Genomic DNA, 26,779 nt, shown 5'->3' on the forward strand with positions numbered 1-26,779 from the left:
CTCTCTCTCTCTCTCTCTCTCTCTCTCTCTCTCTCTCTCTCTCTCTCACACACACACACACACACACACACACACACACACTGAGGTCACCCACCCCTGCAGCCCTCCCACAGGCAGAAGGCCCGGCCTGGGTAGGGGAACTGCGGTTCCAGCCCTCCCTGGCCTGCGACATTTCTCAAAAGCACAGCCTGCACCTTCTGCTTCTACACACCACCCACACCCAGGGCTCCCTACCATCTGCCCGCCATCTCCTCTGCTCTCATGAAGCAAAGTCCACATAGATTGCCTTAGAGTTTACGAAGTGCTATCACTCTCGGCTCCTCTGTAATCCCAAGAGGTGGGAGCGCCTGAACCAGCCTTCCAGACAAGGACACTGAGCTCAGAGAGGTGAGGCTCCTGGGCCAGGCTCTCTCAGAGGCAGCAAGCTGACCACTGACCCTCCCACCCAAGTCTTTCCATTTGAGTCGAATCCTCTTCCCCGTCTGCCCTTGCTGTTCAAAGAGCAATCTGTGGGCTTGCAGCGTCAGCATCACCCAGGAGTTTGTTGGAAATGCACAATCTCTGCTCAGCTCCAGACCCACTGAGTCAGAATTTGCATTTTCACAAAATCCCCAGGGGACTCCTTGGGAAGTCCCCTTGAGAAGGAGCCCCGCTCTGTGCTGCAGCCGCATCCCCACCAACCTCCCAGTCCCCAGATGGCCCTTACTCTGTCTCCTCCCCCACCTCAGATGGCCCTTCCTCCCATGGACTCCGTCCCTTCCCTGCCTTTCTGGTCCCTGTCCCCTCCTGGGTCTCCTCCTACCTCCCTGATGCCACCTGCTCTGTCTCCTCTTTCTCCTCCCACCCCCAGGGCATTGGTCTCAGCCCAGTCTCCTCTCTCACTATACTCTCTCTTCCTTGGCAATTTTATCCCACCTCGTGGTCTCACCTCACATCATTGTGTAGACATAAATCCAGATGTGCAAGTCCACCACTCAGAACAGATCTCTCCCCTGAGCACCGCCACTCATGTCCATCAACATCTCTCCCAGACATCCCAGCACCAGAATCCCATGAAGTTCAAAACTGCACTGGCATTGTCATTCAAATAAAATTATTCACCGAGGCCTTGCTAAGTGCCAAGAACAGTGCTCAGGGCTTTCCAGGTACGGCTTATCGCATGCTTATCACAAACCCACCTGACAAGCAGAAGAGCCACGGCTTTGAAAGCAGATGTAATTTCTCGGGCTCTCACAGCTGGTTCAAACACGGGTTCCTTACCCAGAAGTCCAGGCATTTAATTGCTTCACTCTACTGCCCCAGACCTGTCTGACTTCCCATGGCCTTCGCTCCATCTCATTGCCATTCTGTGCCAAGCCTCCCAACACCAAACTTCAGAGCCGTTTTCAGCTCCCATCCCTTGCCCAAGCTCTGAAATACTGTCAGGACCCAATGATTGTACAGTCTCACTTCTCACCCTTTGTAACAGTCTCTGACTGGATCCTTCCCCCATCCCCAACCTCCTACAGTCTATGCTCTACATGGCAGCCAGAGGGATTCCATTAAAAAGGTGTCAGTTCATGTCTGTCCTCTACTCAAAACCCTCCCATGGCCCCCACCTCTCTCAGGATAAAATCCAAAGTCCTGGGCTTCCCTGGTGGCTCAGTGGTTGAGAATCTGCCTGCCAATGCAGGGGACACGTGTTTGAGCCCTGGTCCGGGAAGATCCCACATGCCGCGGAGCAACTAAGCCCGTGTGCCACAACTACTGAGCCTGCGCTCTAGAGCTCACGAGCCACAACTACTGAGCCCACGTGCCACAACTACTGAAGCCCACGCGCCTAGAGCCTGTGCTCCAAAACAAGAGAAGCCACCGCAATGAGAAGCCTGCGCACCACAACAAAGAGTAGCCCCCGCTCGCCGCAGCTAGAGAAAGCCCGTGCGCAGCAACGAAGACCCAACGCAGCCAAAAATAAATTAATTAAATAAATTAATTAATTTAAAAAAAATCCAAAGTCCTTACTTAGCCTTCAAGGCTGCAAACAACCTGCCCCCATTAACTCTCTAACCCCACCTCCTACTCCCTTCCCCATGGCTCACTCTGCTCCAGCCATACTGGACTCCTCGTTGTTACTAAGTAGTCCAGGCATGTTTCTACCCCAGGGCCTTTGCACTGGCTATTCTCCTGCCTGGATCACACTTCCTGCAGACATCCACGGGGCTTCCTCCCTCCTCCCTCAGGCATCTTCAGGTCTCTGCTCTGGTGGCACATACTCAAGGAGCACTTCTACCCCCAACTAATGGGTATGAACTTGAACCACAGCCTACCACACCTTGTCCCCTTAGCTGCTTTACCCTTATTTTATAAAATTCATCACCATAGAATGCATTACTTATTCACTGACTTGTTTACTGCCTGTTTCCCCTCAACTTGAACTTAAACTCTAGGAGAATAAGAGCATGTTTATTTCATCAAATATCTCAAGTGCCACTTACAGAGGCTTCACTTACATGTTTGTTGGTTGGCTGCAGTTCTTGTACCCACTCCCTCCTGTCCATTCTCACAGTCACCACCCTGGATCAAGCTCTCATTACGACTTCCCCAGACAACTTCTGGATCTCCTGACCAGTCTCCCTCCGCCTGACCGCAGCCTCTTCAAACACACAGCTGCACGGCTACCCAGCCTGATATGAGGTACCCGGGCTCATATCAACCCATTCCCCTGCTCAACACCCTCACAAAGCCAAGATTCCAGCCTACTCCCCACAAGCACAGGCTTTATAATCAGCAAATCTGGGTTCAAGCCCAGCTCTGCCCCTTGGACAAGTAACTTCATCCTTCTGAGCCCTCAGTTTACTCATTGGTAAAATGGGCTGATGAGTGACTCTCTCTTAAGGGATTATGGTAAGGATTAAAGAAGACAATACATATTCCTTATCTCAGTCTGGGCAGCAAATGTTAGCAGTTTTTATTATTATTCCTTTACTGTTCCAACTCTAACTGCCCTGACTCCCTTTCAACCTACGCTCCAGCCCAAATCAACGACTCACAACTCCCCCCACACACCCAGGTTCTTTATGCTCCATGCCTTTGCCATAATGAGTCCTCCACCTGGGATGCCCTTCTCACTCCTTACTTCTATGCCCTTCTCCTCTACTTCTGGTTCAAATGCCCCCTCCTCCACCAGGCCTTGGAAGTAATTTCCTCCCTCTTCAAATTCCCACAGCCCTTTATCTGCCCTTGTCACATGGCATTTATCAAGATCGTCCAGGAACCACCATCGTGTATGTGATTCCTCTCCCCTTCTCCTTGAGAGCATCTTATTTATCTCAGATAGCCCTGAGATAGCCCTCAGTAGCTCAGAACAGAGCCTTGCTCAAGGGAAGTGCTCAGTAAATATTTAATGAATGGCAAGAGGGACACCATACTGTTTTCCAACCCCCAAATCAGAAGATCCACTGGGATCGAGTCTACAAGCCACTTCTTACCAGCTGTGTAACCTTAAGCAAGTTCTTAAACTCTTAGAACCTTGGTTTTCCCATCTGTTAAATAGGGACAATAGGACCCCCTGTTCTGACCTCTCAGAATGTTACAGAATCAAAGGAGGTAGACACATGAAAATGCTTGGCAATGCACGTGGTACTTACACACCTATAAGATATGGTCGTCATAACCAACGATTCTCCCCTAAAAAGTTCATTCCTATTTGCCCAAAAAGATGCCTGAAAGAATCATCATCGAATGCAAGGCAGGATGTCAGGTGAGTTTTACTTTCTTCCTTATACTTTTATGTTTACTCTGATTGTTTTTGCAGAGAACACGTGTTACTCATAGACTTGGGAAAAGGGAGATTGCGTTGCTTAAGAAAAGAGATTCATTCCTTCAGGTTAAGCATTGCTTTTGCCTTCCATATCAGCATTTAAATGCAATAGGGGCCCCTTAATACCTAGTATCAGCTGTCAGCAGATGTGTGCCTGCAAAGCAGGGTCTCTGACTATGGGGAGGAAGATGCAGAAGAGGGGCCATACCCAGGTTCACAAAGAGGCAGCTCTGCCGAGGCACAGGCCCCTGCTCTGCACACAACCCAGCCAAGCCCCACCAGAGAGCTCTCCTCCAGCCTAGGGTTCAGGAAGTGTGGCTTTGGCCACAGGCGAATGCCCTGGGACACTGGGGTGGGGACACAGGAGGCGGAGGGCGGCCTGGGGCTTCAGAAGGCCCTAAGGAGCTCCCGTGGGCCCCAGGCTAAGCTTATCCTACTGGGAGTCTTGAGGCCAAGGGAGCCCAGGAAAGGCAAGAAGCAATGTGACAGCCAAGCCCTCCCCCTGCTGGCCATTTCTGGAGTGGCAGTGCCAGCAGCACAGGGCAGGGTCCCCAGACACACACCCTCACACCTGGAGCCTAGTCAGGTTCAGGTGTCCAGAGGCATGTCAGAGCTGGGGAGCGCTCTTCCAGCACTGAGTGGCCCAAGGTCCCATCTCCCAGGCCCCCTGTTTTTGCCAGGTGGGGCATCTCCTGGCCCATCCTCCCTGAGCCCAGCCACAAGGAGATGAAAGGGAGGAGTGGGCGAGAGGAAGGCAGACGAAGGGGAGGGGGGAGGGTGTGGGGGAGAGGAGGGTCCTCACACTGCTGCCTCTGTCTCACTCCTCCCAGGCCCACCTATGCCTCCTGGGCAGCGGGAGAAGCCATGGCTGCTACCACTGCCCGGATTTCCACTCCCGCCCCCAGGTATTGATTTCCTGCATCATTCATTTGTTGGCCTTGGCAGCTGTGATTAGCTCCCTCCATTCTCCCTATGGAGCCCTCACCCGTCCCTCCATGTTCCAGCAAAGCAGAGCTAATACCAGGCTCTAATCGAGGCTTTGCCACCCTGGCCCCAGCAGCTCACAGCCAGGCCTGGCCAATTACAAGTAGGCTCTTGGCATGTCCCCAGCCCGCCTCTCGAAGGTGCCTTCCTGGCTAACAAACTCATCCTCTCTAACCACCCCCAGCCCCATTCCCCAGAGCCCCCTTCCAGGCGGGAAGCACAGGTTTGCAGCCTGCAGTGTACGATGGGACATCATGGGGCTCTTGACCTGAAGGAGGACTCTCTGGCCCGACGTCAGGCCTGGGAGCCCTCAGACTAGCACAGGGGTCCACTTAAACTCGGTGGGGCAGGGGTGCAGACGATGCTGACAAAGCAAACAAAACAGCCTGGATTTGTGGACACAAGGCCCTCTTTCTCCCTCATGTAGTTTCTATAACTGAGAAGGAAGAAGGGACAGAGGCAGGGATCTTCTTGAGGACATTTAGAAACCCCCAAGCCTTCTGCTTGCCCTGGGAGGCAAGAGTTTTCTGATGCGATGCCTTCCTTCTCCAGGGGACAGCCAGTTTCAAGGCATGGGGTAGAAATGCCAGTGAAAAATCCCAAGGGTGCCCACACTCAGATCAACACCCAGAAGACGGCACTGGGAGACACACTTCCTGAAATTCTCTCTCTGCACCCCTCAGAGGAGGGAAAAAAAACCTGACTTGGTGATAATTCTGTAAGCTATGTTGCTCTTGTCAAATTATTCAACATCTGTCTTCATGTTCCCACAAAAATTAGCATAGGATAGTAGTTTCTGATGACACCTTTGGTGAAATATTTTGACTTCCACCAGTAAGTTGCAAACAACCTGTCTTAAGGATAATGTCAATTTGCACTCCTGCATATTAAATAATCCAGGGATTTGTTGTGTTTTTGTAAAGGAGAGGAGTCCCACTGACCTGCCCCTGGCTGGAAGTCCAGCAGCTATGGAAGGAAGAGAGGAAGCCAGGATGGAGGAGGGGGTGTTTTCTGATGCTATCCACACATAGATTATTCCTCCTCCATCACCTAGCTACTGTCTTTGCCCCAGAACTAGGCGTCTGGGGCCAGCCCACCCCCCTGGCTTGCCAGAAAGCAGATTACAGGATCCACTGGGAGCACAACAAACTGGGCCAGGAGATTGGGAGGTAGGAGGGAAGAGGGGACAGGCTCCAAATGGACCATGTGGTCCAGTACTCAGCTCCTGTAGCATCTGTGCTCCCAAGAAGAGCAAAACCACCTGACCAGACTGACAGCACCTCCCCAGCCCTATTGTAGACAGCGGACCTCAGAGACGACAAGAGCACACTCAGAGGGAAGCCAGGCATAGGGCTCCAGGCACCTGCCTCCCACCAGCCTCATCAGAGACCCACAGCCCAGGCCAGATCCTGATGGGTTTATCCTACACAGCCTGCTCTTCCTCCCTCTCCTCAATTCAGCTTCCATGTCAATCTGCCCCTCCCTCAGCCACACAGGCTGGGGTTCCCTCCCTCCGGCACACTTCTTCTTTTGTGCCTTGAGTAAAACCTGCCTCCCTTCTCACTGCCAGGGAAGCTGAGGTCCCCTCCGGCTGCCAGCCTAGGACTCCATGACTCTCCCTAAGCAGAGACTCTCAGAGAGACCCCACCACGCTGCTGGAAACCATCCTAGACAGGGTTCTTGGAGAGAAAGAATTTCAAGAAGCATTTCCTCAACTTCCCCCCAACAATGGCCCTTCATTCGTGCAACAAGTACTTGCCAGCTCCTGCTGTGTGCCGGGCACCGTGCTAGGTGCTGACATACAATGATGGGCATGAGTGGCCATCCCTCACCCCTACACTCTACTCTTTATCAAACTGCTTCATCTGCTTTGGCGGGGGGTGGAGCAGAAGAACTAGCTCACCACATGATTTCTTTTTTTTTTTAAGAACTAATATTTTTTAAATTAATTTATTTATTTTTGGCTGCGTTGGGTTTTCGTTGCTGCACGCGGGCTTTCTCTAGTTGCGGTGAGTGGGGCTACTCTTCATTGCGGTGCACGGGCTTCTCATTGCGGTGGCTTCTCTTGTTGTGGACATGGGCTCTAGGTACGCGGGCTTCAGTAGTTGTGGCTCGCGGGCTCTAGAACGCAGGCTCAGTAGTTGTGGTGCACGGGCGTAGTTGCTCCGCGGCATGTGGGATCTTCCGGGACCAGGGCTCAAACCCATGTACCCTGCATTGGCAGGCGGATTCTTAACCACTGCGCCACCAGGGAAGCCCCTCCCATACTATTTCTTTAACCCAGACCCGGTGATACCATAGTTCTCCCTTCTGCTATATCTGGCCAAAGCTTCTAGCATCACAAGGAACTCGGCAGCCTCTTGTGGTCCTCCTCCTCACTAGATCCTCCACTCTCCATCCACCTCGATTAAGACTTCTCACCCTGCAGTTCCCCTGAGGCCTTCCTTGGAGTCATGCTCTCAAAGGGCAAGTGGAAAGAATGTCACCCAAGAGCTCCGGGTTGGCCCCAGTGCACAGCAACACACCTTGATGTGCTCTGAGTGAGAGCAGTTGGGACCCAGGCACACGAGGGAGTGGAGAAAATACAGAGAAAGGGGGACTTACAAGCCAACGGCTAAATCCTGGCCCCAAAGTACTCTGAATCAGGGTCCACAGAAACTACTGCCCCACCCCCTGCCTTCATTGCTGAGGTTTCCAGGCTAGGCTCAGGGGAGCCTCTTCAAGATGGGTCCCATGTAGCCCCGATAAGGTTGAAGAAACTGGAGGGGATAGAGAAGAGGAATGGCCAGGAGATGGGCCTGCCAGATCTGCCCAAGGGCACTCAGAGGGAGGAGCAGGGTGGAGGATAGCAGCAGAGGCGGAGGGCTCCCCATCGCTCTCCAGAGCCCCTGGGGTGTGGTGAGAAGGCAAAGACCTCAGCAGGTCCCTCCTTAGGCCACCTCTTAAGGAGACAGTGAAGCTGTAGGGAAACCTTGAGGAGAAAAAAGAAAGAGGACCCCCCAGTACACCCTGATGTCTTCCCCTACCCTGGGGAGGCCAAGGCCCTTGGAAGACGCTCAGTGGCCTCCTCTCCACAATGCAGCCTCTCTCAGTCCCTGCTGCATTCTTCCTCCTTCTTTCCCTTTCTTTCCTGGCCTATGTAAAGAGCCAGGCAGTAAGAGACACACAAACTAATTAAGAAGCAGAGTTTGGCCAGATGCCTGGGCCAGCCTCCCCAGGGAATTAAGCCCAAGCCAGCTAGCTGTGTAGAGCCAGGAGGATGTCACCTCCCAGATACCCCCAGGACATCCCTCCCTCTTGCCGGGCTCAGGGAGACAGGCCAGGCATCCCCAGAAGGAAGCATTTAGCATCTGCACTTGAGGCTGGCAGCTGAGGGACAATGCCTCTCCCCCCGCCCCCTCAACAGAATAGGTCAAACCCTCTCCCGATCTAAAGGTGAATAATTAGGTCCTCAACCCTAGAGAAAGAAGGAAAGAGAATCTTCCTCACTCCAGCTACACATCATTAAAAAAGTGACCTATACAGACCACCCTGCAGTTAGAAGAAGGTAAAGTAAGGGCCACCGGGCCCCAAAGACTTTTTGTGCTGTGGGTCAGGGCATTGCTGGCTGCCAGAACTCAGAGAGAAAGTCCCTGAGAGGGATGAGCCCTCGTCCTCCTGAACGGATGATGCCCACTCCCGGGATCTTTCTCCCGGAAAACCCACGAGGGAGAAGGAAGAAGGGGTAACCAGAGTTCCCTTGGCGCCTGAGAGTGTGGGTGCGGACGCGGGAGCAAAGCTGCGTGGCAGGAGGCAGAGTTTCGACACGTAGCCTGATGGGTGCGTGCAGTGTTTGCTTTTCTGGGGACTGTGGCTGAATGTGTGCGCGCAGGCAAAAGGAAGGTGGGGCTGGGGTTTTGTAGCTGGGAACCGGGGACAGGAAGAACTAACTGGCTCAGGAGAGGTCCGAAAAGGGATTCTGGGGTCTTGGGAGCCGGATCTAGGGGATGCCTGCATCCGCTTGGGCTGTCAAGAAGCGAAGCAGCGAAGCCCAGCGAGAGCCGGGAAGGCGAGCCAGCCGCCGGGCCGCGGTACTGACAGCCGGCTCGCTCGCCAGCCGGGCGCAACTCCTCATCGTGCATCGCTCGGCTTCCACTCCGGAGGCCGAGCCAGGGTGGGATGAGGTTTCGGTGCAAGTCGTTTTCCCAGCCCCCGGTGTGCGGTCTGTCAGGGTCTCCCGAGCCAACTGGGTGCTCTCAAGGGTTCCGATTCACTCCCGCCCCTGGCAGGGTTTGGGAAAGTGGGTACTACCTCCCCCTGGCATCCCTGGCTTCACGCCAGACCCTACAACCTGTCTCCGTGCTCTGAAGCAGCTAGCTCGATCTCCTCGCTCTCTGGAAAAGGGCGGGGACCCGGGCATCCACTCCAGAGTCCGAGCCGGGGTACCCACCAAACCCGGGCAGCGCGCACTTTGCGCCTTTTGCAAAGTTTCCGCGCGGTGCTAAGCCGGCATGGAGCGGGACGCGGGCTCTTACCGTAGACTCCTTGTCCCTGGCAGTGTAAGGGGATCAGCGCCAGAAGTAGAAGGCAGGTCACCTCCATCTTCACGGCCCGTGCTTCATCCCCGCGAGGCGGCACAGCCCGAGAGGCGGTGGGGGGCGCCTCCGCCGGGGCCCTGCGATGCCCCTTGCGTCTTCTCCTTCCCCGAGAGGCGACGGAGGGGGCGGCGGCGGCGGCGGCGACGGAAATCAGGAGGCTGAGGAGTCGGCGGTGGCGGCGGCAGCGACCTGGGTTTCTCCTCCGGCGGGGCCGCTGCCCGCGTGGGAACGCAGGGGGCGCTGGCCCGGCCCCGGGTGCCTCGATGCGCCCGGCGCAGCAGCCAGCGCCCCGGCCCGAGAAGTCCGGCCGCCGAGCCTCTCCGGGTTCCCAGGGATGTCCGCTCGGGGTTCTGGGCGCCAGGGACCCCTTTGCGGAGGCGAAGGAGCTTCGATCCAACAGGCCACCGACGACTGACAAACTTGTCGTTTCCCCGCCCAGGGGACGCCCCTCCGCGGAGCTGGGGCGGGGAGGCCGGGGCTCCGCTGGGGTTAATCCGCTGTCTCCAGTTCTGCGGCTGGTGCTGGGGGCTCAATGGCCCGACCCAAGGGGGCCGGGCCGGGCGTCCTCTCAGAGGCGAAAAGCCCCGGCTCTGGCCCTCCTGAGCAGGGGAGAAGCGCGGGCTAGGCTCCGCGGAGGGGCGAGAGTCACGGGTCCACGGGTCCGCGAAGTTAGCCGAGCCACCGAGGAATCCCGGGGAGGAATCGCGCCCCAGCGCCCCGCGGGAATCAGGAGAGCAATTCCATCCAAGAGAGACCCCAGAACGCGGGGAAAGAAGGAAAGTTTGAGTCGTTTGAAAAATATTCGCGCTCTCGCCAAGGCCTGGGCTGCGGCGCGGAAGTCGCTCGCCGCCTCTGCTCGCCTCGCTCCGCTCCCGCCGTCTGGCCGTGGCGGTGGCGCTCCCGGGCTCGGCGCTCTCGGGAGAGCCGGGATGCGCCGCGACCCAAGTTGGTCGTCCCCGTCCCCGCCCCCGCCCGGCGGCCTCCGCCGGCGGGGGCCCAGAGCAGGCGGGGCCGGGCCGGGCTGCCGGGCGCGGCTGCAGCTGGGCTCCGGGCCGCGAGAGCGCTCCGCTCGCTCGGCAACTTGGGCTTCGCTGTGCTGCTTTTTCCCCGCTCCGAGCTTTTCATTCCGCGCTCCCCCCGCCTCCCCCTCTCCTCCCTCCTCCTCGCGTCTTCTCGTTCGGTCTCTCGCTCTCCCACCCTTTGTCGCTCGCTCTCCTGTTTGATTCCCCTCCAGTTAAAAAAAAGGAGCCAATTAAAGGCAGCGCAGCTCGCCGGGTCCAGCCTCTGTCCAATTTCCTCGCCTCCCCCAGGACCAATTAGAGAAAACAAAACAGGGCTGGGGGAAGCAGACTGCCTTTCTCTCTCTCTCTCCCTCTCTCCCTCTCTTTCTCTCTCTCTCCCCCCTCCCCCCTCCCTCTCTCTCCCCCTCCCCTCCCCCTCTCTGCACCCACCCTTCTCTCCCTCTCTCCGCCCCCCCATCCCCCCAGCAGGAAAATGTCAGAAAGCAGAAATGGATCCATCTATCCCGAGGACAGAGGCGAAGAGACGTGGGTTTCGGCGCGGGCTCTGCAGCGCGCTCGCACACTCGCTCTTCGCCCGCCCTTGCACACCCAGACCGGCTGCCCGAGTCGGGTGCACCGATCCCAGTACTCTCGCTGGGCAAGCACGGCCGTTCGCCCCGGGGACTCTAGCCTAGCCTGCGGGGCACTGCCCACTTTGTAAATGTTTTGTACTTCTGGGGGGGCGGGACTGAAGCGGGGGTCGAAGGGAAAGGCCGGGGGCCGGGGCGCCCGCGGCTCTTGGGGTCCTGCAGGCTCGCGAGCCGGTCGCCTGCTGTGGGTCTGCAGGGTTGTCTGCGCGGCCCTGGAGTCCCTCCGCCCCTGGCCGAGCCCCGCCCCTTTCTAGGCAGCCTCGGCCTCTCCCGGCGTCCGGCTTGGGGGCCACCGCCGGAGCAGCTGGCTGAGCCCGGGGCGAAAAGGGTGCGATCAGAGCTCCTGCCCTTGCCTCGGCCCGCAGGTTGCCAACAGGTTTGTCCGCAGGACCCCGCAGCTAGAGCTTCCCCAGGCCACCTTCCATTATCCCCAGCTCGCCCCTCTCTCCGTCCTGCCTCCCCTCAAGACCTCAGGCGCCCCAGGGGCGCCCTCTCTTTCAGCAGCCAAGCCAGGGTCCAGCTCCACCTGCGGGGTCCCGCACTCCCAGACTCCGCTACCTCAAACCGGCCCTCCGAGAGCAGGGATGGGGAGAGTGCTCCTCCCAAACGCCGGCAGGGAGAGGTAAAGGCTAGGAAGCAAGGCGGGCGGCCTCCCCCGCACCTCCGATCGCTTTCCTCTACCCAGGTCTTGCTAATCTCACCTGCTCCACCTGTCGCCGTTATTTATCTCGGCGTGTGCGCAAGGATTGTATTAGGGCTGCCCGTGGGAGCGCGGAAAACCGCAGCAACTAACAAGCGGGGAGATTACAAACCCTCCTCCCCCACCCCCCGGAACTGCGTAATATCTTGGTTGTGATGGTGGTCCACGACTCTAAGCATTTGTCAAAACTCAAAGACTGTATACCAAAAAAGACTTTATTTTTCAGTACTCAAATTAAAACAAAATTAAAAAAAAAAAAAACCACCCCTTTCCCAGGCGCATGTCCTGCTGGTTCCCTCCTCTCCTGACCCTCCAGGGGCTAACCCACACAGGAGCACGTGCCCCCAGCTTCGCAGGTGGGGTGGCAGGAATGGGAGGTGTCTAGAGAAATTCCAGGCAGCATGGGGGGGTCGTGCCATCAGGTAACATCTCAGCTTCCTTCTGTCCATCTCGGAAAGTCCGAGACCATCGGAAGAATCTTTTTTTTTAAATTTATTTTATTGGAGTATAGGTGATTTACAATGTTGTGTTAATTTCTGCTGTACAGCAAACTGATTCAGTTATACATATAACATCTTACGGAAAAACCTGAATGAACTTTCTGACCAACCCAATACATACATTCTTTTTCATATTCTTTTATCGGAAGAATCTTATTCTGCAGCCCACCCTCCACTTGATCTCTCCTCTTTCAATCCCTCCTTTTTTTCCTCTCCTTCCTTACCTGTGGGTCCAAGGCTGAATAAGGTGAACCAGATCCAACTTAGTTTTGGGCACCCAGCAGATGCCAACTGAAGGTTTGTTAAATGAATGAGTGATTCCCATCATAGGCCAGATACCACAGACCTAGGATACCCTCAATGCCACCATCTTTCTACGCAAATTAAAACAAAATTTAAAAAATTTCACTCCCCACTACCGCCCCCCAAACCAAAGAGAAAAGTCCATTTTCTGCCTCACAGAGATACAGAGCTATCAGGCTCTGTATCTTCCCACCAACCTCCCCCACCCAGTCTGAAAAGGAAGTGGCACCAATTGAGGGTGTGATGGTGAGTAGCTTCTTTTATTGTCATCTTTCTCCCATTATTCAAAAATTGTCACCTCCTCCAGGAAGCTCTCAGGGAGTGATCACAGTGATTCCCACCCTCCTTGGCTTTGCCCATTTTGAGTTGAATGAGCACTTGTCCATGTCATTGGAAACTGCCTTCCTATTTTTCAATTAGCTAGTCCAACCCCAAATAGTTAATTGATCCTCTTTGGCTTTGGGGTGCATTACTGGTGAACAAGGAACCCCACTGACTCAGCTGACAGTCACTTGAATTTACCATCTCTGAATACCTACACTGGCCTAGAGAGAGAAGAGTTGCGATGGGGGAGGGATAAAAGGGAGGGGGAGCAGAGAACCAAATTCTAGCCAGGCTGGGATTGAACATTTGCTGTAGCTAATCCACTTGTGAATACTCTGCAGCTAATTGTATGCAGTGTAAATACCTTGACAGCCTGCTTGCGAGTGCCTGTAAATTCAGTCATCTCCTCCACTAGGTGTGCCTTGCCTGTTGCCTCTGACAGAGCCCTGAGTCTGACAATGGGAGGCAGCCTGGAGAAGGAAAAGAGCACTAGGCTTGGGAGCCATCTGTCCTGAGCTCCAGTCTTAACCTCTCTAGGCCTCAGGTTCCCCAGCTGTAAAGTGAGTAGGGTCCCTATTTCAGAGAGTGGTTGAGAGAAGCAAGTGATAATAGTAATAGCTGACACCACATGCCAGGCACTGTTCTAAGCCCTTCACATGTATTAACTATTTAATCCTCATAACAACTATGTGAGATAGGACTGTTATTCTCATAGAATAACATAGAAAGATTCAGTGATTCACGCAGCTGCTAAGTGGCTGAAGTGGGCTCTGCGGCCTTGCTCTTTCCCACTGTTCGGTACAGAAGAGACGTAAGGGCCTAGGTATTTAGTAAATATTTTCACAAGAAGTGTTCCTATTCTCTTCTCGAATAGAGAACAGTCCTCTGGGCCCCAAATTGGGCTCTTGGGGGGTGGGGGATGAGAGCTAGACCACTGGACCTGAGGCATCCATGAAGCGGACCACTGGGCACAGGCTGTCTGGAGGCTCGATGGTCAGCACCCAACTGCCAACTCTTGGGTTCCACCCATGATATTCTAAGAAAAACCCCATTATTTTGCCCTAGAGAAAGCCCAGCCTGCCACCTCCAGGAAGACTAAGTAACTAGCTACTGAGTGGGGGGGGTACGTGAGAGGCCAGGGAACCAGGAGCCCCAGATCTCAACCAAGCAGTGCAGCTTCGGGCTTTTGTTGTGAGAGTGCCTTACTAGAAAGCTCTCCTGTCTCCTCCCGCCTCTCGCTCACTCGCTCGTCTCCAGCAAGGCAGAGCCTGGGAGAGGAAAAAGGGAGAGAGAGAGAGTCTTTGCGGGAATAGCGTCATCACCTTGCAAGGGAAATTGTCTCTGAAAATCGTGCAGTGAGAGGTATTGATTCAATCTAGGGGCAAGCCACTTTCTGGTCAGGTAGGGGAAGGCTGGCCGGGAGGAGTGAGGAACGGGGAGAGTTATGACCCCACTGAAAGACCAGTTTATTAATTCCAGCTCTAACAAATAGCCAATTTAACGGTTCCAGCTGCTAATTAGTAAGCAGTTAACTCCTGTTATAAATCGTGCTGCTCGAGACTAGTAATATTGCAATCCTGCAATGACATTCTCAGAAAGGAAGGGCCATAGAGACTTCTGTTCAAAGGGTCTGTAGCCCCCTCCACTGCCCCCTCACTCCATACCCCCAGCAGGTTCTCTGCTCATGGAATGCAGGATTCAGAGCAGGGACACTGACCATATGTTCACCACTCATTCATTTAAGAAATACTTAATAGGCTCCTGCTATGTGCCAGGCACTACCCTAGGCACTGCAAATTCAACGTGAACAAAACAGACAAGAACCCCTCCTCTCATGGAGGTGACATTCTAGTGAAGAGACAGACAATATAGTCTATAAATAGTATTTAGATAGTAAGGAAAATACCAAAAGCTAGGAAGAGGAGCAGGAAATGTGAGGCCTGAAATGTTAGAGAAGGTGTCCAGAGAAGACCCCATTGACACTTGAGTCATGACCTTAAAGAGAAGAGAGATCAAACCGTGCCGATGTCCGGGGGAAGAACATTGCAGGGAGAGGGGGCAGCAAGTGCAAAGGCACTGCGGTGGTGAGGAGTGTTTGGCTGTAGCTGAGTAGATGAGGGAAGAGTAGTAGGAGCTGAGATCAGAGAAGTTAAGGGGGCAGGTCATTTGGGTTTTGCGTTCATTGCAGGATGCTGGACTTTACTCTGGGTAAGATGGGAGTTATGACAGCGTTACGAAGAAAAGAGGGACAGGATCTGACTTTAATTTAGCAGGCTTGTTCTGGCTCTGTGTGAGGAATTGATTGAAGGGGGTGCCACAACATCCCTAGCACCTGATACGGTGCCTGGCACTCAGTGGGTGCTCAATAAATACTTGTCATAAAATGGCAAATGAAAATTCAGGGCGCTAGATTGTGAGAATGGGAACCATGATCACTTTTGAAAGTCCAATTTATTTGGATTCTCTTGTAAATTATTTTACAACCCTACAAGGGTGCCTGCGCATTTGAATTTTTCAAGGAATTCCACATCCACCATCCTACTTGGTCCTTAAGTGAAGACATGTGGCCCTCACCATTTTACAGATGTGAAAACTGAGGCAAAGAGACATTCACTGACTGGCTTAACAGTGTGTTACTAAAATACCAGTCCTAGAATGGTGGGGTTGGGGGATGCAAAAGAGACAGGAGTCTCTCCCCCGCATTTCTGGCCACTGTCATGATTGCACCCTGCCTCACTGTGAGATCTTCCCTCTCTGGCTTCCAGATTCTCATTTCCACAATAAGCAGATGTGCCTCAACTCCAAAGCCTTATGAGCTGTGTCAGAGACCTGGATGCTACCATTTCTCAAGTGAGGGTCACGTGGTCTGTCTCAAGCTCCCTTTGTCCACACTAATGTTAGAACAGGGGAAGTTTTAACTTTTTTGAGCTGACAGTTCAGTGGACCAGAAGTAATTTGGTTTTAGCACCAGCTTGGAAACACATGGTCTTCCCACTCTGAGGAGGCGTAAGGAGCACTGATTTACCCAGCTCCACTTCCCCACGGGGTGGGTCTAGGAAGGGGGTGAATAGGCTGGAAAAGTCAGGTTCTCTTGACTATTTATACATTAATTCAATAAATATTTATTAATCCAGGCATTGTGCCTGCATCATACTGAGCATCCTGGTGGAGACATCCAACAAGTAAAGTCCCTCAGGAAGCCCCAGTCTGAGGAGACACAGCCCTGCCCTCAGGTAGCCCCAGGCTGAGGGGAGACACATCCGTGCCCTCAGGGAGCCCCGGTCTGAAGGAGGAGACACAGCTCTACCCTCAGGCCCCCCACCTGGAGTGGGGAGACTGCTACTAAAGGTTCATAGATCCTGGCATAAAAAAGGAGCCAGGATATAGACACAGGAACAGATACACTGATAACAGCAATAAACTACCCACTACACAGGTAAATGCTAACGGCATAAGGAACAAGGACAGCACGCGGTGTGGTTACTCTGACTCTTGGCTCTACTGCAAGATTGTTTCATACCCCTAAGCCTGGTTGCCTGCAGCCTTCCAAGTCTCAACCAAGCCCAAGGGAAGCAGCCTGGTGTTTTATTTGGGTGTTTCTCCCAATGCAAATGTCTCTCTGGGCTCCTGGGAACCCGGCCTGCTTGAAAGCGAAACTGTGAAGCTGGCAGGCAGCATCAACACCCACTGGGAGGAGAACCCACTCTCTCTGGGGGCCAGGCGCCACCCCAGCCAGAAGCCTCATCCCTGCCTCACTCCACTAACCTCCCTAGGAAGACACACCTGGCTAAGGGGGCGGCAGAGCATCTGGAGACCAGCTCCTCTCTGAAGGCCCCGCCTGTTACTCTGGTCTCATGGATGTCACCTCCCACACCAGGCTTAGAGTGGCATCTGTGCGGTGTGCTCGGTTTCCACATGTGCTGTGAGCTCAAGGGCAGGGTGGGTGTCCTTCTCCTGTTTGGATCACTCGTAGATAGCACCCTGTGCAGGACTGAGCATATAGCAGCCACTCAATGTCTGCTCATTAAAATGAACTGAGTCGGGTTACCCTGACTGAAACAGAAGTAGGCTCTGGGCAAGACCTGAATTATCAGGATAAGGGAGGCCCAAATTGTCCAGACAATGTGTAGATTAGGGACAAATAGACATAGTGAATATATAAGAAGACATGTTTGAGTTATGTGCAGGCCAAGGGGAAGCAAATTCTTAGGGAAGGGAAGTAGGCAAGTGAGGGACAGAACGTTCTGGGAAAATCATTGTGTACACAAGTGGCAGGGGATGTGACCGTCCACTGCTGCCTCATTCTAGGATGCTTTCTAGGAGGGGAGGTGTGGGTCAGGTGAGTTTCCTGAAGTGGGGGGTGCGTTCTGCCAGGCTGAGGGTGGCCCTGTCCTCTGGCATCTGCCCCCAGGGCACCAGTGAAAGGCATCAGATTTCGCTGAGCTGGTCTTTCTCACCTTCTCCAGGGCAGCTCTTCGTAAGCGGGATCAAATGTCCTCAGGCTTGAAAAAACAGGCTGGGATATGAGGGGAAAGGAGGAAAGGGAGGAGGGGAGTGAAGCTGAAGTTACAGGAGGGGAGGGGGCCAGGGCTGGGCCCGGGGCCAGGGCCCGTGATTCTCCCAGGTCCCTTTCCGTTTAAGTTCTCCAGCAAATTCCTTTTCCTTTAACCATCACCTCTTTTTGAGCCCTTCAAAGTGGTGGTGGAGGTGAGGATAGCGAGAAATCTGGAGCAGAATGATCGCAGGCACACACACGGACAGGACCGCTGCGTGGCATAAACTCCAGGGGGCGCCATTCACATAGAATATGACAGGAACGGCGCCCATCTCCCACCCCCAGTGGGTGCGACATGGAGGCCCAGCTGCAGCTCCCTCCGCTCTGTCCCGACCCCAGGACAAGCTGATGTCATCCTACTCTGTACCTCATACCCACCCCGACCCCCCGCACCACGCTCCTTCTCTTCCCAATCTACCGCAGCCCCCAGCCCCTCTGGCCCCCAGCACGATGCGCTAGGGGATGGGAGGGGTCCCGGGCCGTGTCCCACAAGTTCCTTGTTCCAAACACACTACAAGCCCTGGGGACTCGCTGCCTTTTTGATTAACTCGCCTCATTATCTGGCCCTCCCGGCTCTCCTTGGGGAACCGACACTTCCCGGGGGCCTTTGGGAGCCACATCTGGCCCTGAGTAAGCGTGGAAGGGGGACCCCGAGGGACCTTCCCACTCAGCCCTTTGAAAGCAGTCTAGCCCCACCTCTCACCGTTTCCACCCCCTAACCCAGGGCTTATCTGAAAGAGTAAGTAGACAATCGCATAAGCATAAAATGCTCAGCCTAAAGGCCACTTGCCCTCACAACCACCCAGTAGGTAGGTAGTTTTATCATCGTTTTAGAGATGAGGAATTAAGGAACAGAGAGGTTCAGTTACTCCCCCAAAGTCACACAGCTAGTAAGTGGCAAAGCTGGTTTTCCAATCAGAGAATCTGGCTCCAGAAACTAGAGTCTATACTCTTCTCCACTACTTGGTGCTGCCTCTCACATAGAAGAGGGGCCAAAAGCTGACATAATACAGCTGTGCTGGCCAAACACATAGCCTCTGGCTACTAGTATTTATATAAGTTTAAATCAAGTCAGATTTAAAATTCAGTTTCTCAGTCACACTAGCCGCGTTTCAAGCGCTCAACTCAACAGTCACACATAGCCAGTGACTACCGTTCTGGACAATGCAGATAGAGAACACTTCTATCATCATAGGAGTTCTGTAGACGGCAGTGCTCAGGAGTCTTTAATCTCACCCCAGCTCTACTGCTTACTAGCTGAGTAACTGTGGGCAAGTTACTTAAACTCTTTGTGTCTCAGTTTCCTCATCCAAAAAAATGGTGATAAGGATAGTGCCAACAGGGGCTTCCCTGGTGGCACAGCGGTTAAGAATCCGCCTGCCAATGCAGGGGACACGGGTTCGAGCCCTGGTCTGCGAAGATCCCACATGCTGCAGAGCAACTAAGCCCATGCGCCACAACTACTGAGCCTGCGAGCCACAACTCCTGAAGCCCGGGTGCCTAGAGCCCGCAATGAGAAGCCCGCGTACCACAACGAAGAGTAGCCCCCGCTCATGGCAACTAGAGAAAGCCGGTGCACAGCAACAAAGACCCAACGCAGCCAAAAATCCATAAATAAAATAAATAATAATAAAATTTTTTAAAAAAAGATGAATAGTGCCAACTTCATAGGGCTGTTAGGGGGATTAAATGAGGAAATGCATATGAAGTGCTCCATACTGTGCCTAACACATAGTAAGCATTCTAAAAATTATTATTTTTAAAATTATTTATTTGGTTGCACTGGGTGTTAGTCGTGGCAGGCCGGCTCCTTAGTTGCAGCTCACAGCCTCCTTAGTTGTGGCACGCAAATTCTTAGTTACGGCATGCATGTGGGATCTAGTTCCCTGACCAGGGATCGAACCCGGGCCCCCTGCATTGGGAGCACGTAGTCTTATCCACTACGCCACCAGGGAAGTCCCCAAAAATTATTTTTATTATTAGGAATTCTAGTCCAGTCCTTCCTTTAACTCAGTAGGTAGTTAAGAAGCAGAGAAATCAAGGAATTGTTTCAAAGCCACACAGCAAATTAAATGCCAAAAGCTAGGGCTCCTGGTTCTTTTTATCACGGCCTAATGATACCACTACATTTGACCCTCTCCAAAGTGCTGGCAGGCAATTAAATGAGGTTTCATCAACCCCATTTTACAGATTAAGAAACTGAGGCACAGAGAGGGTGAAGTAACTTCTTCAGGTTCATGATGCTGTGGGGAATTATTACTCTTCAGTGTTCTGCCCCCAGCTCTATTTTCCACTGTCTGTGCAACTTAACATGTGAGTGTGTGTGTTTCTGTTTTTTATTTGTTTACCATGCAGAGCACAGGGACCTTTGTCCCCTATAGATAGAATATAAATCATATAAATCATATTAATATGGTCTCAATTATGTAAAAGCTGTATATAGAATAAAGGTGAGAAGGACAGATAGTTCCATGTTAATGATTATTGTGGGTGATGGAATTATGGGTGATTTGCATTTCTGTCCTCATATGCTTCTATTTCCCCCATTTTGTTTTTGCAAGCAGTATGTATTGTTTTTTTAATGTAAATTTATTTATTTATTTTTTGGCTGCATTGGGACTTTGTTGCTGCGCGTGGGCTTTCTCTAGGTGCAGCGAGTGGGGGCTACTCTTGGTCGCAGTGCGCGGGCTTCTCATTGTGGTGGCTTCCCTTGTTGCGCAGCACAGGCTCTAGGAACACAGGCTTCAGTAGTTGTGGCTCACAGGCTCTAGAGAGCAGGCTCAGTAGTTGTGGCTCACGGGCTTAGTTGTTCTGCAGCACGTGGGATCTTCCCGGACCAGGGCTCGAACCCGTGTCCCCTGCATTGGCCGAAGGATTCTTAAGCATTGTGCCACCAGGGAAGTCCTAAGCAGTATGTATTATTTTCATAACCAGAAATAAACAAATGTGATTTTCAAATACATTAAAAAAAATAATAAAGTTCTTCCAGTGTTTCCTCTGTGGTCTCCTCTGCCCTCCAAGCAGTTAGGAGGTCTGACCCAGGGGTTGGCTTTGCCTGGCCAGATTTCCTAGCAGAAAGGAGGCTGGTGTTGTGCCTCTCAGCTCAGTCCCCTTCATCCACGGGCCCTCAAGTCCCTCTGCACTGGAGTGGGTTTGAATTTACTCAGCAACATCCACATGCAATAAATGTCATACCGTTTTATTTTTTCAAGTCAAATAAATTCTGACCCCAAGTCTCCCCAATTGCCAGAGTGCTGAGAAATCAGCCTTAGTTATGTGTGGGGGCAGTCTCCAGGGTCATAGGAGAATCTGGGACCCAGGAAGGAGGCCTTGGGCCTTGTGGCTGCCATGGTAGTTGACTCCTGTTGCCTTGGCTCCTGAACCCTGGACCAGACCTCAGTTGGCCGGCTGCCCTGGACAGGCTGTGAGAGCTCTCCACAGCAGCCCTCTCAGTGACCACATCGGGCCCTGGAGACCCTCAGGGCCTCAGCACTTGTCATCCAGCCTCCACACATATCCCCATCTGGCACTGCAGGCCAGAGGGACACAAGGCCCCAAACAAAAACCCCCAAATGTCTGTCCCTTCCTGGGCTGGAGAGGCCCTTCTAGTCAGTCACTTTTTCTTCATCACTTGTCTAGTCTACTCTTCACTCCCCCGCAAAAGACCTCTACTTCCAAACCGAACTGGATGGGGGTGTCCTTGTTGCTTTGATAACAAAACCCAAAACTCCTTGAGGCAAGAAAGCCCAGACCCAGACACTGACCTTGGTTCCTTTCTTGGGATGGAGGAGGGGGAAATGTCACTCATTATTCCAAGCGAAATGGGAAAACACAAAATAACATTTCAGTGTAGATCCTGGCTATACAACTCATGCCTGAACTTCAACTGACAACTTCTTAGACCTCTCCCTGCCAGGTCAGGCAGAGGAGCGTTTATGCGCCAGGGGGTGTGGAATGGAGTTCTGGATGTCCCATCTCCCCCTCACTATGACCCTGGGTGGGGCAGGGCATGACTAGGAGGAAACCCAGCGATTGGAGTCAGAGACTAAAGTGCTAGACCCAAAGTAGGTGCTCAGTAAATACTTCTGTTGTGGATGAATCTAATCTGGGCACAGTCCTTCACGTCTCTGAGCCTCAACATCTTTATCTGTAAAATGGGCATCCATTCATTCGATAACTATGTCATGATTACCAGACACTGTTCCAGGGACAGAGGTTGTACCAGTGAACATGACAAAGTCCCTCCCTTCCATTTTACTGGATGAAGCAAACATAACATTCTTATGTCAGCCCATATCCTATTATACTAACTTCACTGCCCTCGGGCTGACTTCTAATTGCCTTTGCCCAAGGCCTTCTTTGCCTGCCCCACAAAGTGGCCAGAAGAGCCAGGAACCCCCAGCTCCCCGGGAGCAGCCCTCAGCAATGACTCACAGAGCTGGTGCATAAACACCCCAGCTCCCTCACCTCTCAGGCAGGATGTCCCCAAGGTATGTGTCCCGTACTAGCTCCCAGAGTTCCCCAGCAGGGTTGGGCTCCAGTCCCCCTCCCTCTGCAGTAACTGGATAAATAACTGCACCCTTTATTGGCTGCTTCCCCTCCCCTGTATCACTTCCCCATCCTCCCCTGGGTGTTTCCTGGAGTCACTGAATACTATTGCCCTCAAATCCTTATCTTGGGGTCTGCTTCTGCCAATCCAAGACATCAGATTATGATTGGTGCTATCAAAACAAAATTCAAGTAGGACAAGAGAGTGGAGAACAAGGGTAGGTGCCACTTTAGACAAGGTAGTCAGGGAAGGCCCCTCTGAGGAGGTAACGTTCAGTTCAATCAAGGACCTGAGTGAATGGAAGGAGGGAGACAAGTGGATACCTGGCAGCAAAGGTGTTCCAGTCAGAGGGAACAACGGGTACAAAGGCCCTGAGGTGGAAACACCTGGGAACAGAGGGATGTTAATGACACCTGCCCAGCAGCTTGCAGAGAAGGATTCCTTGAGATAGTCTGTGTGGACTGGAAAGCCCTGGACACATATGAGACATTAGGGCTTTTTCAATTCCCTCTCTCGAGCTGGCAAGCTCTCTTCAGGGAATAGCTCAGCCTCCTGCCCCGTCTGGGCTGCCGGGCTCCGCACCTCCCCCTCTGTGCTCACCCAGCCTCTCTGACCTGGAGCAGGGCTTGGTTTTTCCAATAACTCATCAGTGCAGCTTTCGTCATGATTGAAGAAACAAAAGCCCCAGCAAGAAAACCCCGTTCAGAGGCATTACGGGTTATTTATAAGAGAAGGCAAGGCAGCCTCTGCACTGGGGGAAGTCTGGGGGAGGCAGGAAGGCCCTCTGGATGGGGGACTGGGATACCTTGCATTTGCCTGGTGCTGGCCACCAGTGCCCCTGCCCAGAGCAGAACAACCTCTTCTCTCCTCCCACCTGCCCCAGCCAAAGCTGCCATGAGTCACCACTGCCCAAGCCTCTTGATTTCCTCCCACCCACTCATCCAGTTCTCGGTCTATTCATTTATTTATGTATTCATTTATTCATTCATTCATTCAAACATGTATCGAGGCCTACTATGTGCCAGGCACGAGGTGGTGTTGACATTTCTGGAGCGTAGGCATGAATCAGCAATTGTGTGCTGGAACAAGCTCATACGTGCTCACAGCTGACTGTACATATCTCTTCTCAACTGCTCCTTCAGTAGCATCACGTCGGTAGCTTTAGGTCAGCCATGGTGGGAGAATTTATATCCCGGAAATTGGCAAGCGGTACAAATCAGGGCCTTTTCCCCAGAGAGATGGTTGTTAAACATTTACTAACCCACCACTATACCAGGCCTCGGTATACTGGGCCACACAAAGCTGAACCCCAAGAACTTACAGTCTAAACCAGAGAAGGACATTGACCCAATTTCCAATGCAACCTTTAGCCCACCCAGATTCGTTGGCCTCAGAGCCACACAGGACTCCTACAACAGTTGTCTTTGCAACCTAGGAGTACCAAGAACAGAGAATTTAATTCTATCATGCAAGACTTAAGAAGGCGTGATAAAGGAGGTGAATTTGAGCTGAGCCTTTAGGGATGGGTGAGATGTCGCCTTGAATGGAAGGTGTTTTTTTTTGCGGTACGCGGGCCTCTTACTGTTGTGGCCTCTCCCGTTGTGGAGCACAGGCTCCGGATGCGCAGGCTCAGCGGCCATGGCTCACGGGCTCAGCCGCTCCACGGCATGTGGGATCTTCCCGGACCGGGGCACGAACCCGTGTCCCCTGCATCGGCAGGCGGACTCTCAACCACTGTGCCCCCTGGGAAGCCCTGGAAGGTGTTTTGAATGGCGGGAGCAGTCTCAGCAAAGTTTCGGAGGAAGGGTCAGGTACAGTGTGTTCACTCCACTTAAATAAAAATGCCATGGCAGGGTGCTGCTCCCACCTATTACCTTCCCAATCATACAGCAAAAGTGAACTGCTTTCTGGAAGGAAAAATTGATATTGCAAGAGCTGGATTATTAGGGAGAAGCTGCTGGTTGGATACCGAGGGATGAGGATGCCCCTCCTCCTTCCTCCTCCATTCCTTCTTAAATATTTACAGTGTGTGAAAGGGGCAGCCAAGAGGCCACCATCAACCCACCCTCAACACCACCGCCATTGCTACCACAGTGTTCGTCATGGTATATCACCCCCCAGGCTGGCCCCACTGTCACCACTGACCCCATCATTACTTCCCACGTGGCTCACTGGCCCTGTTAAGCAGCTCAGACAGACACACATGCTTGGCTTAAAGATATCAGGATAGACACCCAAACAAACTCAAATGCTCCCAGTACTTCAACTATCTCCATCCCACATAAGAGGAAGCTTCTCAAAGATTTAATACTTGCCACCTCCTTACTCTGGGAGATAGCTGAGCCTCCCCCAGACATATACACACATGCATATGTGCAATGGCAAGTATACATCCAGGATGCAGCACCGTTGATGCCAAACCATTAGGCAGGTGTCGGGGAAGCTACAGTCCATTAGCCTTAACAATCCCTCCTGGAGCTGGTAAGCCAGTGGCGGCGATGCCTGACCCACGTCCTCCCAGCTACCCTACCTGCCTCACCCCACTTGTCTGACAAGGAACTGAGCTTCCTACTAGTTCAAGGCAGCCTCCCCATCACTGTCCCTGGTCTGCTGCCAGCGGCATCCCAGGAGGGGAGGCAGAGCATGACTGTGCACTGCATCTGTAGAACACTCCACAGTCCTCAAAATACAGATTCGTATTCGCTCATTTAATTCTGGGAAGCCTGTGAGGTGGGGATTGGTGACCCCAGCCTGCAGGTGAGGAAACTGAGGCTCTGAGTGACTCGTCCAAGGAGAAGGTAGAACGAGAACCAAGGTGCTCTGATTCAGACATTCATTCCACAAGTGTTTGTTAAGTCCTAGAAGCTGTGCTAAACCCTGGAGATTCAATAACAATAACGATAATGGTGAGTAATAATAATAATGACTAAGCTTAATGGAGTACATGTACAACACCATCTCAACCTTCACCACTTTAAGACGTACCACATTTACACCTGCATTGCAGTGGAGGACACGAAGCATCGTTCCTGTGCTGAAGGAATTCACTGTGAGCCCCGGGGTCTCTCAAGGTTGGCCCAGGACCTCAACTCTCCTAGAATGACTGAAGGAGAAGTTCTTGGGTGGGACACAGGAATATATGGCGAATGTATTGTTCAAAAATATCCAGGGGTGAGCAGTACATGCATTAAAGCACGGGCAGCAGAGGGGCCCCAAGGGCACACAATTGGCCAAGGGTCTTTGGGGATGGTTTGTCAGCGTTCCCCGGGCGCTTGGCCCGCACCTTTATCCCTTTCACGCACCCCCTGTGTGAGCTCATCTACTGCCCCTCCTCTGATCACCACCCACAGCATGTATGAGGTCAGGGGCGCTCCCTGGAGTCAGACTACAGCTTCTTTCCTGTGTGACCTTGGACAGGTTACCTCACCTCTTTAAGCCCCCGTTTCCCTGTCTGTAAAACAAAGCTACTAATAGTATTAACAGTAGTTTCTTCCAGATTGCTTACTTTGTGAGAGGCACTATTCTGAACTCCTCATACGTGTAAATTCACATAACCTTCGAATGTCCCTGTGAGGTTGGCTCTTAACACCAGGCCTAGCGTGTTACATGCGCTTAGTAATCGTTAGCTGTTATTAGCTGCATCTTCAGCTCCGGGCTGCTCTGAGGCTGCCCATCTCTCTGCTTAGCACTTACAACCTCATTCTTCCTCCTGCATTTCTCCTCTCAGTGAATGGCTCACCATTTCCACATCACCCAGGCAGACACCTGGGACGAAACCCTGAACTCCTCCTTCTTTAAATCCACATTCAAGTCCTGCAGCTTCTACCTCCTCCCACATCTCTCACATCCATCTCCTCCATCCACTTCCTCTTCCCATCACCACTACTTTTGTGGTGTGACCCTGCTCATTTCTCACCTGGATTATGCAAAGGCCTCCTGATAGCTCCTTGCTTGCAACCTACACACCCTGCAAACCACCCTCTTGCTCTGCCTGAGACTTCCGAATTGCAAATACACTGAAAATCCCACTGTGACTCACCACAGACTCCAGGATCAAGTACAGACTCTTTAGCTTAGCACACGGCGCTCTGCAGGATCCGGGCCCTGCCTTCCCACCCTCTACTCTCCTGACACACTGCAATATGGTCCGTCCGGTCATGCCAATTCATTCCTCTGGCCCTTTGCACATGCGGTTCCCACAGTCTGGAGTGTCCTGCCCATCCTCCTTTGTCTAACCAGTTCCCCACATCCCTCATGACTCAGCTCAGGCAACATCTCTTCCCAAAAGTCTTCCTGGATCTCTATTAAGTTCTCCTCCTCCATGCTCTGAGAGTATAACCTTTAATACAATGAAATTATAATGACTTTATCTGTGTGTTCTCTCACCAAACACAGATGTCACCTGGAGGCAGATGGTTAAAATTAGAACAGTCACCATAGTCAGACGGCCCCAGTTCCACCACTTACTGATTAATTTCAGCTCCACCATTTACTAGCTGTGTGATCTTGGACAAGTGACTTAACTTCACTCAGTCTCAGTTTCCTTGTCTCCAGTATGAGGCCAATGATAGTACTTACCACATAAAGTAGTTGTGAGAATTGAGATATAGAAGGAAAAGTGCTTAGCACAGTGTCTGGTGCAATCCAAGTACTCAATAAACGTTAGCTATTAAGTTACATACTGGGTGCAAGGCATCCTGGGAAAGTGAGCTCTGGCTTCTACTTAGGGGAAAGGCAAACACACAAGATATGAAGTCCCAAACAAAGGAAGAAGGTTTAAAGGCCCTAGGCAGCCAGGAAGAATAACAAATGCCCACTACAATCCACCTCCTGACTG

General features: G+C 52.6%; 1 protein-coding gene across 2 annotated transcripts in view; it reads right to left on the reverse strand.

The window, feature by feature from the left end:
* MDGA1 (MAM domain containing glycosylphosphatidylinositol anchor 1) overlaps positions 1-9,383 on the reverse strand; it is a 57,803-nt gene extending 48,420 nt beyond the window's left edge. For both annotated transcript variants that reach the window (XM_027127126.1, XM_027127125.1), the window contains exon 1: positions 9,298-9,383. In XM_027127126.1, the coding sequence (XP_026982927.1) occupies positions 9,298-9,364 (67 nt within the window). In that variant the 5' untranslated portion in view covers positions 9,365-9,383. The remainder of the gene's footprint in view (positions 1-9,297) is intronic.
* Between the last annotated feature and the right edge of the window lie 17,396 nt (positions 9,384-26,779).

Source organism: Aethalodelphis obliquidens, unplaced genomic scaffold, assembly GCF_003676395.1.
Source record: "Aethalodelphis obliquidens isolate GAN/ISIS:26980383/991018 unplaced genomic scaffold, ASM367639v1 scaffold31, whole genome shotgun sequence".
NCBI lineage: Eukaryota > Metazoa > Chordata > Mammalia > Artiodactyla > Delphinidae > Aethalodelphis > Aethalodelphis obliquidens.